General features: G+C 40.5%; 1 protein-coding gene across 1 annotated transcript in view; it reads left to right on the forward strand.

Annotated features, from left to right (window-relative positions):
• Nucleotides 1–12513, forward strand: part of ccdc88b (coiled-coil domain containing 88B) — a 54476-nt gene that overhangs the window by 17395 nt on the left and 24568 nt on the right. The window contains exons 8-18 of the mRNA XM_038699669.1: nucleotides 473–615; nucleotides 1007–1088; nucleotides 1938–2096; nucleotides 3256–3402; nucleotides 3608–3773; nucleotides 4005–4120; nucleotides 4529–4597; nucleotides 6800–7507; nucleotides 8062–8241; nucleotides 11079–11419; nucleotides 11612–11771. Of these exons, the coding sequence (XP_038555597.1) occupies nucleotides 473–615; nucleotides 1007–1088; nucleotides 1938–2096; nucleotides 3256–3402; nucleotides 3608–3773; nucleotides 4005–4120; nucleotides 4529–4597; nucleotides 6800–7507; nucleotides 8062–8241; nucleotides 11079–11419; nucleotides 11612–11771 (2271 nt within the window). The remainder of the gene's footprint in view (nucleotides 1–472; nucleotides 616–1006; nucleotides 1089–1937; nucleotides 2097–3255; nucleotides 3403–3607; nucleotides 3774–4004; nucleotides 4121–4528; nucleotides 4598–6799; nucleotides 7508–8061; nucleotides 8242–11078; nucleotides 11420–11611; nucleotides 11772–12513) is intronic.

Consider the following 12513-nt stretch of genomic DNA (forward strand, 5'->3'; position numbering starts at 1 on the left):
AATGTTCTAAACCTTTAGCTAAAACTTAATATGACATCAGAGCAGCATAAGATATTAGATTTTGATCAAATAATTTCCACTTACTCAAATAAGCCCTGATGGAACAAGGATTCACTTTGCTCAATTTTCTTTGAATTGTGTAACCACATGAAAACAACAATTAGAAAATGTTGCACAGACCACAGGGACAAAATTGCATACAGATAAGTCATTTTACAGTAATTTTGTTGAACAACAGATTGTTTAAAACCCAAAAGGTGTAACACCATAATGACACTGTACCTGCATTAATAATGAACATTATTGGTCACTATACCAAACTATTTAACATTTTTCATTTTTGTTTCCAGTCTTTTCTTAGTTCCTGTCCTCACATACTTTATCTTGCATGTCTCTCCTCTCTCCAAATTTTTCTTTTTCTCCGTCCTCTTTGTCCCTTGCCACATTTATTGCCCCCATCTCTCTCTCCCAGAGGATTGCAGAGCTGTGTCGGGAACGGGAGGCCCAGGCTGACTCAACCGCGGCGCCCCTGGGTGGTCGCAGCGAGGAGCCCCAAGGTCTGGCACTCCAGCTGGCAGACAGCAAGGCCAAACTCCGCCGCCTTAAACAACAACTGTGAGTGTGTGTGTGAGTGTGTGAGTGTGTGTGTGTGTGCGTGCGTGCGTGCGTGCGAAAAACATAAGAAAAAGTTGCGATAAAGGTCAAAAAGAAAAATGTGCAAATGATTTTGTCACACTTTACAATACATAAGGTGTTGTTATTAAGCCACTAGTAAGGAACAAATCAGGTACTCACTGCTATAAATCTATTCAGTGTATTAAATGTAGACTACATCATAAAGGTCACTGTTAGCCAATTATACATACACAGACATATACATTTATTTTTAGAAAACATAATGTGATTTTTTTTATCAGCCAATATATCATCAGAAAACTGCAAAATACTGTTTTGAAGAATGTTGCAATTGCATTTTTGGTGCTGATGGTTTTATGTTTTTTTTTAGAGAAGATAAAGGTGATCAGATATTGGATTACAATCAGGAGATTCAAACTATGGAGGAACAGCTCAAGAAACTTCAGAAAGAGGTACAGACAGCCTGCCTTTTCCTGCCAGACTTGAGACCAAAACCTGATGTTATGTTTTAGTTATTCCTCTGTCAAATAGCCAGAAACATCCTTGCTTTGGATGTAGAGAGAGTCTTCATCACACATAAAATGTTTGGCAACAGCTATAATAGACTGCATATTAGCCTAAAAAACAATACAGCACAGCCAAGAGCACAAAACACAGGTGGCTTTTAATAGTTGATTCCAACAGCAATTAGACAACACACATTGCAGCCAACTACAGTTTGTCCAATAGACCATTGCTGTTAAACTTCTTTCAGCGGAACCTGACAGTTTAGATTTATAATCCAGAATAAAACTACAGGCATGATCGTGGGTCATATTAGGTTATAATGCTCCCACATTGAAGAAGAATTTCACCGAAGCATTTACTCGTATTTTTCCATTGTTATAGTGCTAACTTTATTTACAAGTACACTCACAGATTTTGTAATAGGATTAAGTAATTTTGCCGAATCACAAAATCTAGGGATTTGGGGGCATTATTTGGTGCTACAACACTGTGTAACCCTTACCTTAATCTAAACATAGTCCTAATATTAACTTAAACCAAGATCTTTTAGAAAAGAAGATGAAAAGATGATTTTTCTTACTATCCTTGTAAGGATATGCCATTCATACTGTACACACACACACACACACACACACACACACACACACACACACACACACACACAAAGAAACCTTTCCTTTTTCCTGTGTTAGACTATGTCAACATTTGCTTTGCTGCACAGGCCAGATCTGTTCATAACCTTATTTGACCTCATCCCCACTGGTATATGAATGTGTGTGTGTGCGTGTCTGCAGAACCGCTCTCTGCAGGGTGAGGTGAGGGGCATGCGTGCACTGCGGGATGAGCTGGACTGCGCCCGAGAGAGAGCTACGCGGGCCGAGCATCTCCAGACTGAGCTACAGAGCTGTAAACACAGATTGCGCAGCCTGGAGATCACACGCACTCAGCTGAAGGTACACACACACACACACACACTGCAAAGACGCAACTCAGTAGACGTACTTTTGAATAAGTCATTTAAACAAGAAAGAAAACAAGCAGCATGGCAACTCGTCTACACCATGAAATACGTTGAAGTTGTTCTGGCAGTAAGTTACATATTGGAATCTCCCAGAACAAAATTAAACATACTCACAGTGCTTCAAAGATATGTACACACAAACACACTTTTACACAGCGAAGACCTCTTATGAGCATTACCAGCGAAGGTCACATTAAGAAGATTCTTTATTAAACCCTTCTCTGAGTAGCTATTATTTTTTAAAAAAAGCACTGCACCACTTAATCTCAAAAGCCATATATTCCCTCTCACGGCCCTCAGCATTTCAATCAAGAGTGAGTATGAACAACTCTGAAGCTCAAAGCCAGAGAATGAAATTATACTGTGTGATGTCATCAGGATTTACAGCCCGGAGCTGCTTCATTGACAAAGAGCAGGAGTATGGCTTCAGTTATTGGAGCTTTTACACCCAAATGAGATTTATTCTGAGGTAGTATAACTGTTCTGAGGCAGAAAATGTGCTCATATCATTGTAAAACACCTCAGTGTCCTCACTGTCACCTTCTCAGTCTTTTTTGATTTATTCTGCATCCCTGTGACAGCCCAAATTAGCTGGCAGGATGTATTTTTCTCGTGTTTGGGTTTATAATTAATTTTGTCGCAGTGAGCCCCTGCGTGGTCGTTAAAACCAGAGGAGCTAATGCTGAATGTTTACGTGTTCTCTGTTAGAAGAAAAATCCACCCTAAGACACTTAGAGAGTCATTTCGTTTTGTTACACGCTGGGTGTTATTTGATCTGTCAGTAATAACAACATTGTGCTCTCCAAGGTAATTGCAGAAATCTGAGAACACGGGGTGTATGGCTAAGAAGAAGGCTGAAGGGGCAAAAAACAATCAGTCAGGTTACTACTGACATTTTGGGAGTTTAACGTCTTAACTCAAGTGGAGGTCCCCCTAATGTCTGACGGATGATTTTGCATGATAATGTGATTCTCTCAGCAAATGTTTGGGCTGAGCGTCCACCTCCCTGAGGTCTGACTGACATGACGACGGCTTCACTTCATCTAATGGTTTCACGTTTCCTGTCTGTCTGTGCACGGCGCCCCCTGCAGGAGCAGCAGCAGCTGTGTGCAGCGCTGCAGGAGACCAAAGCTCTTCTGGAAGAACAGCTGGCCGATGCACGGGCACGCAGCTCCTCTCTAAGGGAGCTTGAGAGGGACAATCTTCTACTGCGTCAGAGAATCATAGACGTGGAAGCGGTATGTGTAATTTAATGTTTGAGTGTTTGTGTCTAAATATGTGTGTTATTGGGTATATGCCAATCTTCCCTAAGATCTGAATATGAGTTTGCCCGTGTACTGTTAAGTACCAGAGTAGCAAAAATATAGAAAAACATCTGGTTATGTTGCGTGTGTACCCCTTGAAGTCATGTTTTTGGTAATGAATCAATGTCTTTGTGTGTAGGAGCGGGACACAGAGAGGCAGCGAGTTGATGAGCTTCTGGAGATGAACATGAGCCTTGAGGCGGACCTGAGGCACGGGAGTAGTGGTGACAGCGTTCCCGCTTCGGTTCATCAATGTTTCCTGCAATCGGAACTGGACTCTGACGGGGAGCTGAGCGTACTGATTGGTCAGAGCACCTGCCTTTCTGCACTTTTAAGACATTTTAATTAACTGATAAGAGAAAATATTTTGAGGTAATACTGGCCCACAGGTCATCAGTCAACAATAACTGAGTGAATCTCTTCATATATCCATTTCTCTTTTTCTCCATTTCTTTTTTCGCCTATCTGCCTCTCTCCTTCTCTCTCTCCTCTTTTTTTCCTGCATTATTTTTTATTTCTCCCTCCGTCTGTATCAGATCAGAAGCCGCTGAGTGTGGAAGTGGGCGAGGCTTCGACGCTGAGGCTGCTGGGAGCAGAGCAGGAGAATGCAGAGCTGAAGAGACGACTGGAGGAGTTGCAGGCCCAGCAGGAGGTCAGAGTTCAGGGGTTCGAGGGTTATGAAATAGACCCTTCAGCTCTCCCTGGTTAAAGGTTAACCAGGTCATCAGAATTAACACCAAACTTTGACAATTGATGATACTGGATTGGAGGGATCAGACAGTTAGATAAGAGATTAGTGCTTGTCTGTACTTTAGCAGCACAACTTATGACTGTAACATAGCTTCCACGTGGCTCTAGTGTTTTATCATTGATATGATCATCATGTGTTGGTAGGAAGAGCCATTTCAGTCAAGAATGTTTGATAAAAATACCGGTAGACCTGGCAAAGTCAGACATGAAGCTGGGCTTCATCACTGTCTGGGCTCACAGTATGTAAATGTTAATGAAATAGGAAAAGCAAGAGCTGTTGTAGTTAAAAATCCTTCTCCTCTCGCTGCAGGCTGATTCTCCAGAGGCAAAGGATGAGCTGGCTTGCCTGGAGACAGAGCACCAGAGCACACTCAGGGAGGTGAGCTGAGGGGGGAATAAAGGCGGCTTTACCTCTGAATTAATTAGATATTGAAATATAGGTTTTTTGGGAGACTGGTCTGCTTTGTCACAATGTTGAGTAGGTTCCATACTATTTCTCAGGCATATTTAAGTAATAATATGCAGATAGCATTGTCTAAAAAGGAAGACAATGAAAATGTAATTTTTGACACTTAATTTTCAGTAAACATAAACGCTATGTGGCAACGTATGGTAGTTCTGTGGCAAACAAGTGAAATTTTAGTGCTTCAATCAATTATTATCTTTCTGCTTTATAAATTTTTCAACATATTCTTAATGTCACTACACCTATCACCCAGCTTAAAACGAAAAGATACCATAATACACAACCTGACACTAAAAAAACAAGAAAATATGAAACAAAATACAATCACAAAAAACATTTTCTACATACTGTATAACAACATATATATGTATTAGCAGTGTAACAACTCTCCAAATCCACAGTTCGGTTCTTACCTCGGGCGTGATCACTCAGTCATGACAGGACCAGTAGTCATTTGACACACGCAGTATGAAGACTATAAAATAGGTTTACAAAATGTAGGCCTACACCTTGCACTTACTTTAAATACAATGTTTCCCATATAGACTATGTGACACATTACTATGGCGGGCCGGCCAGTAAATTAACAGCTGCCAAACATATGACGAATCATTTTAGCATTTTGCAGAGAAACACTAAGAGATATGTTATCTGGTATCACGTTACAAGATGCGGACATTGTGGACATTTTACAAGCATGGAGCGACAGTGAACGCACCATTGCAGATGTCATTCAGTAACATGCTGGTTTCGATCCAGATGCGGCACACCTGCTGCTGTGAAAACTGAATCGCAGGTGAGTTGAAACGCAGCAACTTTATAAAACATACTGCTGACATGCTGCTGTCTTTAATAAGAGCTCAACAGTGCTGGGAGTGGGTGTGTCCCAAAACCGTGGACGTTTGTGTCGCAGTTTCGGTCTCAGGTTTCAGAACTGTTACAGCCCTAATATGCATACACATACAAACATAGCTATATGTACCCATATACATACACACACATTTATACATGGATGTACACACAAACATACACAGAGAATACAGCGCCAACATGCTTGATATTGAACCACATGTTGGATCAATGTGACAAACATGTATTGGACGTTCAGTTGCTTTACTTGAGCAATAAATTATGTCAATGTTTTTTTATTTATTGACTCATACTTATATTATCTAATCCAATAGTCAACAGAAAATGCATTTGTGATAACTCCTTTTTGTAATTTCATTTAAAAAGGTTAAAATGTTTCAATGTAAATATTTGCTGCTTTCCACTGTTTCATTTCATTTCATATCATACGTGTGTGATTTTTGCTTATTTATTTTGTCAAAAAAAAAAAAAAAAAAAGTTTAGTCTTAACAGGTAATTGATATTTGTTGATATTTTGACATTATGCAGATGACTTGATTATATTTAATATAAGTAATCACTATATTAAATAATTGCAGCTCTATAAATGTCACACAGAGTATGATATAAAGAAGTGAATATGATGATTAATTATAACCAGTCACAACAGTCACATTGCAGCAGATGAACAAACAGACAGTTACAAACATTTACAATTTCTGTATTGACTTAATGAACCTGTGAAATGGATGAATCTGCAGATTTCTTGAAAAATACTGATAAAGTGTGATAACAATGGTACAGCTGCTCAAATCCTGTATAAATGTAAACTTATTTTTCATATATTGTCTGAATTGAAATGCTGTTGATGATGGCTGCTGCCTGTCGTCATTTCCAAGCTGCCTACTCTCACCACTTAGAGTTTTCGGTGGTTATTTGTATAGAGGAGTGCCTTTGTATAGTATTTTTATAACCAACCAAAAATCATTTAAATCAATCTCTAATTTCCCCACAGGCATATATGCTTCTTTTATTTTTTCATCCTTCTTTTTTACTTCCTTGTATTGAACTTGGATGCATTTTGAATAAGGACAAGAGGTGGTTTGAGTCTTCTTACTCACAATGCATTCAAGTTCAGTCATGTTCAATATATGGAAGTACGAAAAGAAAGGAAACATGGACAGAAAGAAGCAAAAATGCAGGGAATTCAAAGCTTTGAAAAGCACAGAAATTGCACTTCCATTATGCTCCTATTATACTTTTCAGTTTCAAAACTTGAAGAATGAAAATGCCACCTTGAAGCAGCATTTGGAAAAGTTGGTGACCAAACTGCAACAACTAGAAGTCAAGACGAAGGAGGAAGGAGTGAAGATTCCAGACAGAGAGGAGGAGGAGAAGGTGGAGAGAGGAGTCCAGGGCTCCGAATCATTCAGGGAAGAAGGGGAAGGAAGGGTAAGGATGTTGGAGGAGAAGGAGAGAAGAGGAGAAATCCTTGGAACCCAGAGGGAAGCAGGAGTTGGGGAAGAGGTTCTCCATGGTCAAGGGGCGAAAGGAGAACCATGCGATGAGGAGGTCAAGTCCAAAAGGAGAGGAGAGGCAGAGGGAGGGCAGAAAGACAGACAAGAGAAACAAGAGAAAGAAAGAGAAAGAAAGAAAGAACAGACTGCAATAACAACAAGCTCAGAAATCCAAAAGCATCCACAAAGCGTAGAAGGTGATACAGAGACCACAGCTGCAGACCAGGCTGTATGTTCCCTGCCTCGTCCAGATGTGGAGCTTCTGACAAACCAGCTCCAGGAGGCCCAAGAGGAGGCTGACAGACAGGCGATGGTAGCCCAGGACCTGCGCTCCAAGCTGGGAGAGCAGAGCAGGAAGACCTGGGAGGCTGAACAGAGGCTGGTGGTCCTGGAGGCCGAGCTGCAGCATCTGAAAAAAGCTGCCCAGAGTCTGGGAGACGCCCGCAGGCAGATAGAGGTATGTATGTTCGTGTGTGCATGTAAGGATCTATGTAAATGTGTGGATGGATGAATGGAGACACACACGAAAGGATTAACTGTTAAGTTGAAGATTGAAGTTGAAGAGATATTAAGATCAAGGATGTTTGGTTGGTTGGATGGATGAATTAAAGACATGTACCTGATAAGCATCAGCATGTTAGCATTTTCACTGTTAGTATTTTGTCACATTAATGTTAGCATTTAGCTCAAAGCATCGCTGTGCCTAAGTGTAGCCTCACAGAGCTGCTAGCATTTCTGTAGTTTCTTAGTCTAATTGAACTGTACATTTGCCTATAGACAGGTTTCAGATGTTTGCCTGCTCAGCTGACCTGCTGTGCATTGACAAACGGCTTCTTAGGTTATGCTCTCAATTTTCTAAAATTAATTAATTGGAAGCTGACCAACTGAACTCTCTCTCTCTTATAAAGTCTTCTCTATAATAATGTCCAAGTTACATAGACCCTACCAGGGATCTTGCTATGAAAGTTACATATGAGCTCCTCCTCCAGTATTCTACACTTGTTCTGTTAGGTTCTTCAGTCGGAGGGTCTAGTTATGGAGGAGGAGCTGTGCCGTCTGCGAAGCCAAATGGAACTTCACAGGATGCAGACCACGGTCATTGCCACCCTGGAGGGAGAGAGGGCGGCCCTGGAGAGAGACAGGGACACTCTACGCAGCACCATGGACGCCATGCGCACCGCCCAGCGCAAGGTTAGAGAGTACACATGCACAAACACGATGCAGCTGTGACACCAAACATTTTCATGACCATGGCAGATGTCATTTTACTTGAGGGAAGACAGACAAAGGGGAGAGAAAAAGAAATGTAGGCTACAAAGCAAAAGAAAGGGACACAAATCCCCAGTGACAAAAATTAATTCATTTTTTAATAGCTGATCTTATTATTCAATAATCTCTAATTACTTGGTTACATTGAACACATTACATTAGATAGGGGCTCTACTTGGCAAATATAGGTCTTCTGTGTTGCATTAATATCTGAAATCTAATTATATTATTGCATGGAGAAAATGTTCAGCAGGAGGTGGATTTGACAGCATGAAGTGAAACGGATAAATCAAGCTGTCTGAGAGTGAAACAGCATGTTTTTATATACCCAGTACTGAGAGAGCGAGTCTGTTTTGAACTGTGTTATTCACATGTTGACAAGAAACCCACACTCAGAGGAGAGATCACAGGTTAACGTTTTGGTACAGCTCGTTTTGTACATTTCCGTAGATGTAGATTAAAGTAAAAACCAAACCAAAAATCACCTTTTTCAGACACTCCATTGCAGGATGTAGTCGTAAAGCAGAATACTGTGTTTAAAGTGCTATTTGCAGAAAAATTGCAAGACATCAGAGAAATTGCAAACTAAGGAAAAGAGCAGTGCTAAGTCAGCATTAAAGAAATACCATAAAAGGGATTCATAAATACCTCCCATTCAGAGAGAGTCGTACATAATCCCTCTGATGTTGCTATATTGTACTGTATTATCCGCCCTCTTTTTTTAAAGAGAAAATCCAGTCTTTATTGTGGATGTTGTACCTGAGCATGTACTTACCCAAACATTACTGTAAATATATTTTAAATACACTCAGTGGTGGCTGAGAAAATCCTGTCTTTTTTTATTTCAGACATGTTTTAACTATCTACATTTGTTCTGGTATGACGCCATCCAGCTGCATGATCCCATGAAATTGGGTTCAATACATCTTGTTGTTATTATGAAATCGAATTGCAACAACCCTGCATTCTGTTATAGTGTGATAATATATAAGAGCAACTGAAACCCTATATTGTTCATCACAGCACATCAAACAGCTTGTAGATATAGATCACTTTGAAAAACTGCGGAGTATTCCTGTAATTTCTAAACTCTAAAACAACAATTCACTCTCTAAATGAGGAAATACTGTGATATCATTTCGTTTTAGTTTAGTCTGAGGTAGACTTGGTATTCTGACCCCCAGAATGAGAAGCAAATCATTTTTGGCCATTATAACATTGTGTGTTATGGGTTAAAGGTTAAAGGCGGCCCTAATCCATTACACTTTATGTCAAATTCAGCGAATATCTCCTCACCACCTGCTAGCATAGTTTGTTTACAGCACTTGCTCTGTAAATTGGAGACAAACCAAGTGGTTTAGACAGATGTTAATGAAATGTGAATAACATCAGAGCTATTGCATTGCCAACATGGTATAAAAATATTTTACTCACTTTGGCAGACCTCACATTCTTTGTGTAACATTACTTGTCCCGTGGTCTTCAGTGGAATTACACCATAGTAAGAAGAAAATCTAAATGTCTGCTACGTTGTTTTCTTCCTAGTTCTTTTAGAATTCACAATCAGCAATGTTGCTCCATGTATCCGTCGGTAGTGTAGAAGTTAATGTTATTGTTGAAGTTACTACCAGTACATAGGCTTAGCTACTGCTCAGCTTAGACTCTGGCTAACATAAGAATTTGGCTTCAACACCTATTTAAATATTAACAGGCTTATTGTCACACTTGCTGCAGCACTACAAAAAACATATGCCTTCTGTATATTCAAAGCGATAAAAATTGCTTCCCCTTATTGAGGCTAACTTATCATCGGGCAGCAGACGCTCTGGATTTCACCATGTTTCTCTTTTGGTCAGGTAGCCCAGTTGCTAGTGTCGTTGCCTTGGAAATGTGCGCCCATGAATATGGGAGTGGAGCTTCTGAAAGACCACTGAAGTGACGGGTGTATTTGTTTAGCTGAGTTCAACAATATTTCTCCAGAATGACTTTCCCTTTAAATGAAACATGACGTGCACTTCTTTCAGCTGTAGGAGTGAACCCAAATTCACTCCTAAATTACAAATCATCTACATCCTCTTTCTCTTCTTTGCTTCCTTGTTGTGTGTGTTTACTGAACTACTCTTTATTGAAACATAACCAAAAATGTTGTGTTGATTTGGTCAATTCTTGGAAATGTTGCAAAAGATTGATTGAATTTTCTCCCACTTTACACTTCTACTTCACTACAATTCAGGGGGAAATATATTAGATATATTTTATACTTGTGCGCTGTGCACAAGATTAACAAAATAGGGACTGCTCCAAAGTGCTACTAAAAAACATAGAACACCTTTAAGTCATTTCTGAACAACAATTTCCGCAAGTTACAAAAGGAAAGAACCAGAAGGAGAGACCAAACCATATTTCAGTCTAAAGGTCATTGCCTGTTTGGTGTTTTAGTTGTGCTGAGTACAAATAAAGTAAAGTAAAATTTGACATGATGATAATGATTTTTAACATTTTATGTTCAATGCATGTTTTATTAATGGCATATTTTTTTATTTAGTGGCTAGGCAGGGCTACACTAATGTGTTCTTAGAACATGTGTTGGTGTTTATACTGTGTTTTTTATATATCTTGTCTATTGTGTCTGACTTGTGTCTCTTCTTTTATTTGCCCCCTAAACTACTTTCCCTTCTATGTATTAATAAATGTATGTAATTTAAAGTGACCAGTAAGAATCAAACAACATTAATCACCCATCTTATCTCTTTGGCCAGGGTGACCAGTTAGAGCTCACTGTTCAGACTCTCAGGGCGGAGTTGGAACGCCAAGGTCGGAGTTTGGAGACTTCTCGTCGTCGGGAGGAGGAGCTGGACGCAGAGCTCCGTGAAGCCACACTGGAGGCCGAAACTCTAGCCCGAGCGAGAGACCAGGCGCTGCTGGAGGCCTCAAGGCTAGAGCAGGAGAAGGAGGTGTGTCAGTCGGAGCTGGACAGCCAACGGAAGGAGGGGAGGCAGAGGGAGAGGGAGGCGGCGAGGCTGAGACAGCAGCTGGAGAGCACGACCCTGGCCCTGGAGCACAGCAACCAGAGAGCTCGGGCTCTGGACGCTGAACACAGGTACATACACTCACATACTTAACCTCGATCACGAGCTGAGGTACACAATTAACTTAACAAGGCATCAGAGAGAGCTATGTGGCTGCAGCGTGCATATATCTATAATGTCAACTCTATCTTCATTCAACCTGTGTCTGACCTGTGTTGCTGCTGCTGGTGTGTGTGTGTGTGTGTGTGTGTGTGCGAGTGCAGAAGTGTGTGTCAGCAGCTGTCTGAGTCCAAGGAGCTGTGCACTCGGCTGCAGGACCTGGAGAAAGAGCTCAGCAGTCGATTAATCAGCATGGAGGAGGGTAAACAGCAGCTGCAGGAGCAGTACGCAGATGCTCAGGCCAAGATTAGCTCACTGTCCCAGGTGTGTGTTTGTGTGTGGGGGGGTGTGTGGGTGGGTGTGTGACGTGGTAGTTTAGTCATAGAGAGTAATCACTGCTGCAGGGATGCAGTGGAGGTTAAACTCACCCAAACTCAGCTTTCTTACCTTATCTAGACAGACATATTTGCCAATGTGTTCTTATCACATAAAACCATAGTAATAATAGTTCACTCTATGATGTTTGGACGTCTGTACTGCATAATAATTAAGTGTTCAATATTCAGTATACTCAAAGAATGCAGTTTGCATACCACATTTTCTGTGTTTTTCAGTGTTGTTGATGGATACTATTGTCCCTCTATGCAATGCACATGGGGAATAGGAAAAAATGAAAGCCCCATGAAGACAACAGCTGTGTGGAATGTATGCACTGTATAGTGTCCTCAAGAATTCACATAATAAAACATAAAAAACCAGCGTCCACAACATGAACACTGCTTTCTGCTAACAATCCCAAAATGCAGTGCTTTGCATTTTGGAGATACAAGGATTACTGTTCCCTGCAACTCTAAACCCAGTGATGCAAAATAATGATGATTAGTAAGAATCTCAATTTACTTCACATTTGAATAAAACAAACAAAACAAACAAACAAACAAAACATTAAATCTTTAAATCTTTAGCTTTATTCTTGTTAAGCTGACTTGGCTCTATTTTCAATGATACCTGACAGGGCAGTGAACCATTTCTTGTTACATGAATTTCTTGTCTATTAACTGCTCAC

Source organism: Micropterus salmoides, unplaced genomic scaffold, assembly GCF_014851395.1.
Source record: "Micropterus salmoides isolate LMB-PRFRI ecotype aquatic unplaced genomic scaffold, ASM1485139v1 Ms_hic_scaffold_5, whole genome shotgun sequence".
Lineage (NCBI taxonomy): Eukaryota > Metazoa > Chordata > Actinopteri > Centrarchiformes > Centrarchidae > Micropterus > Micropterus salmoides.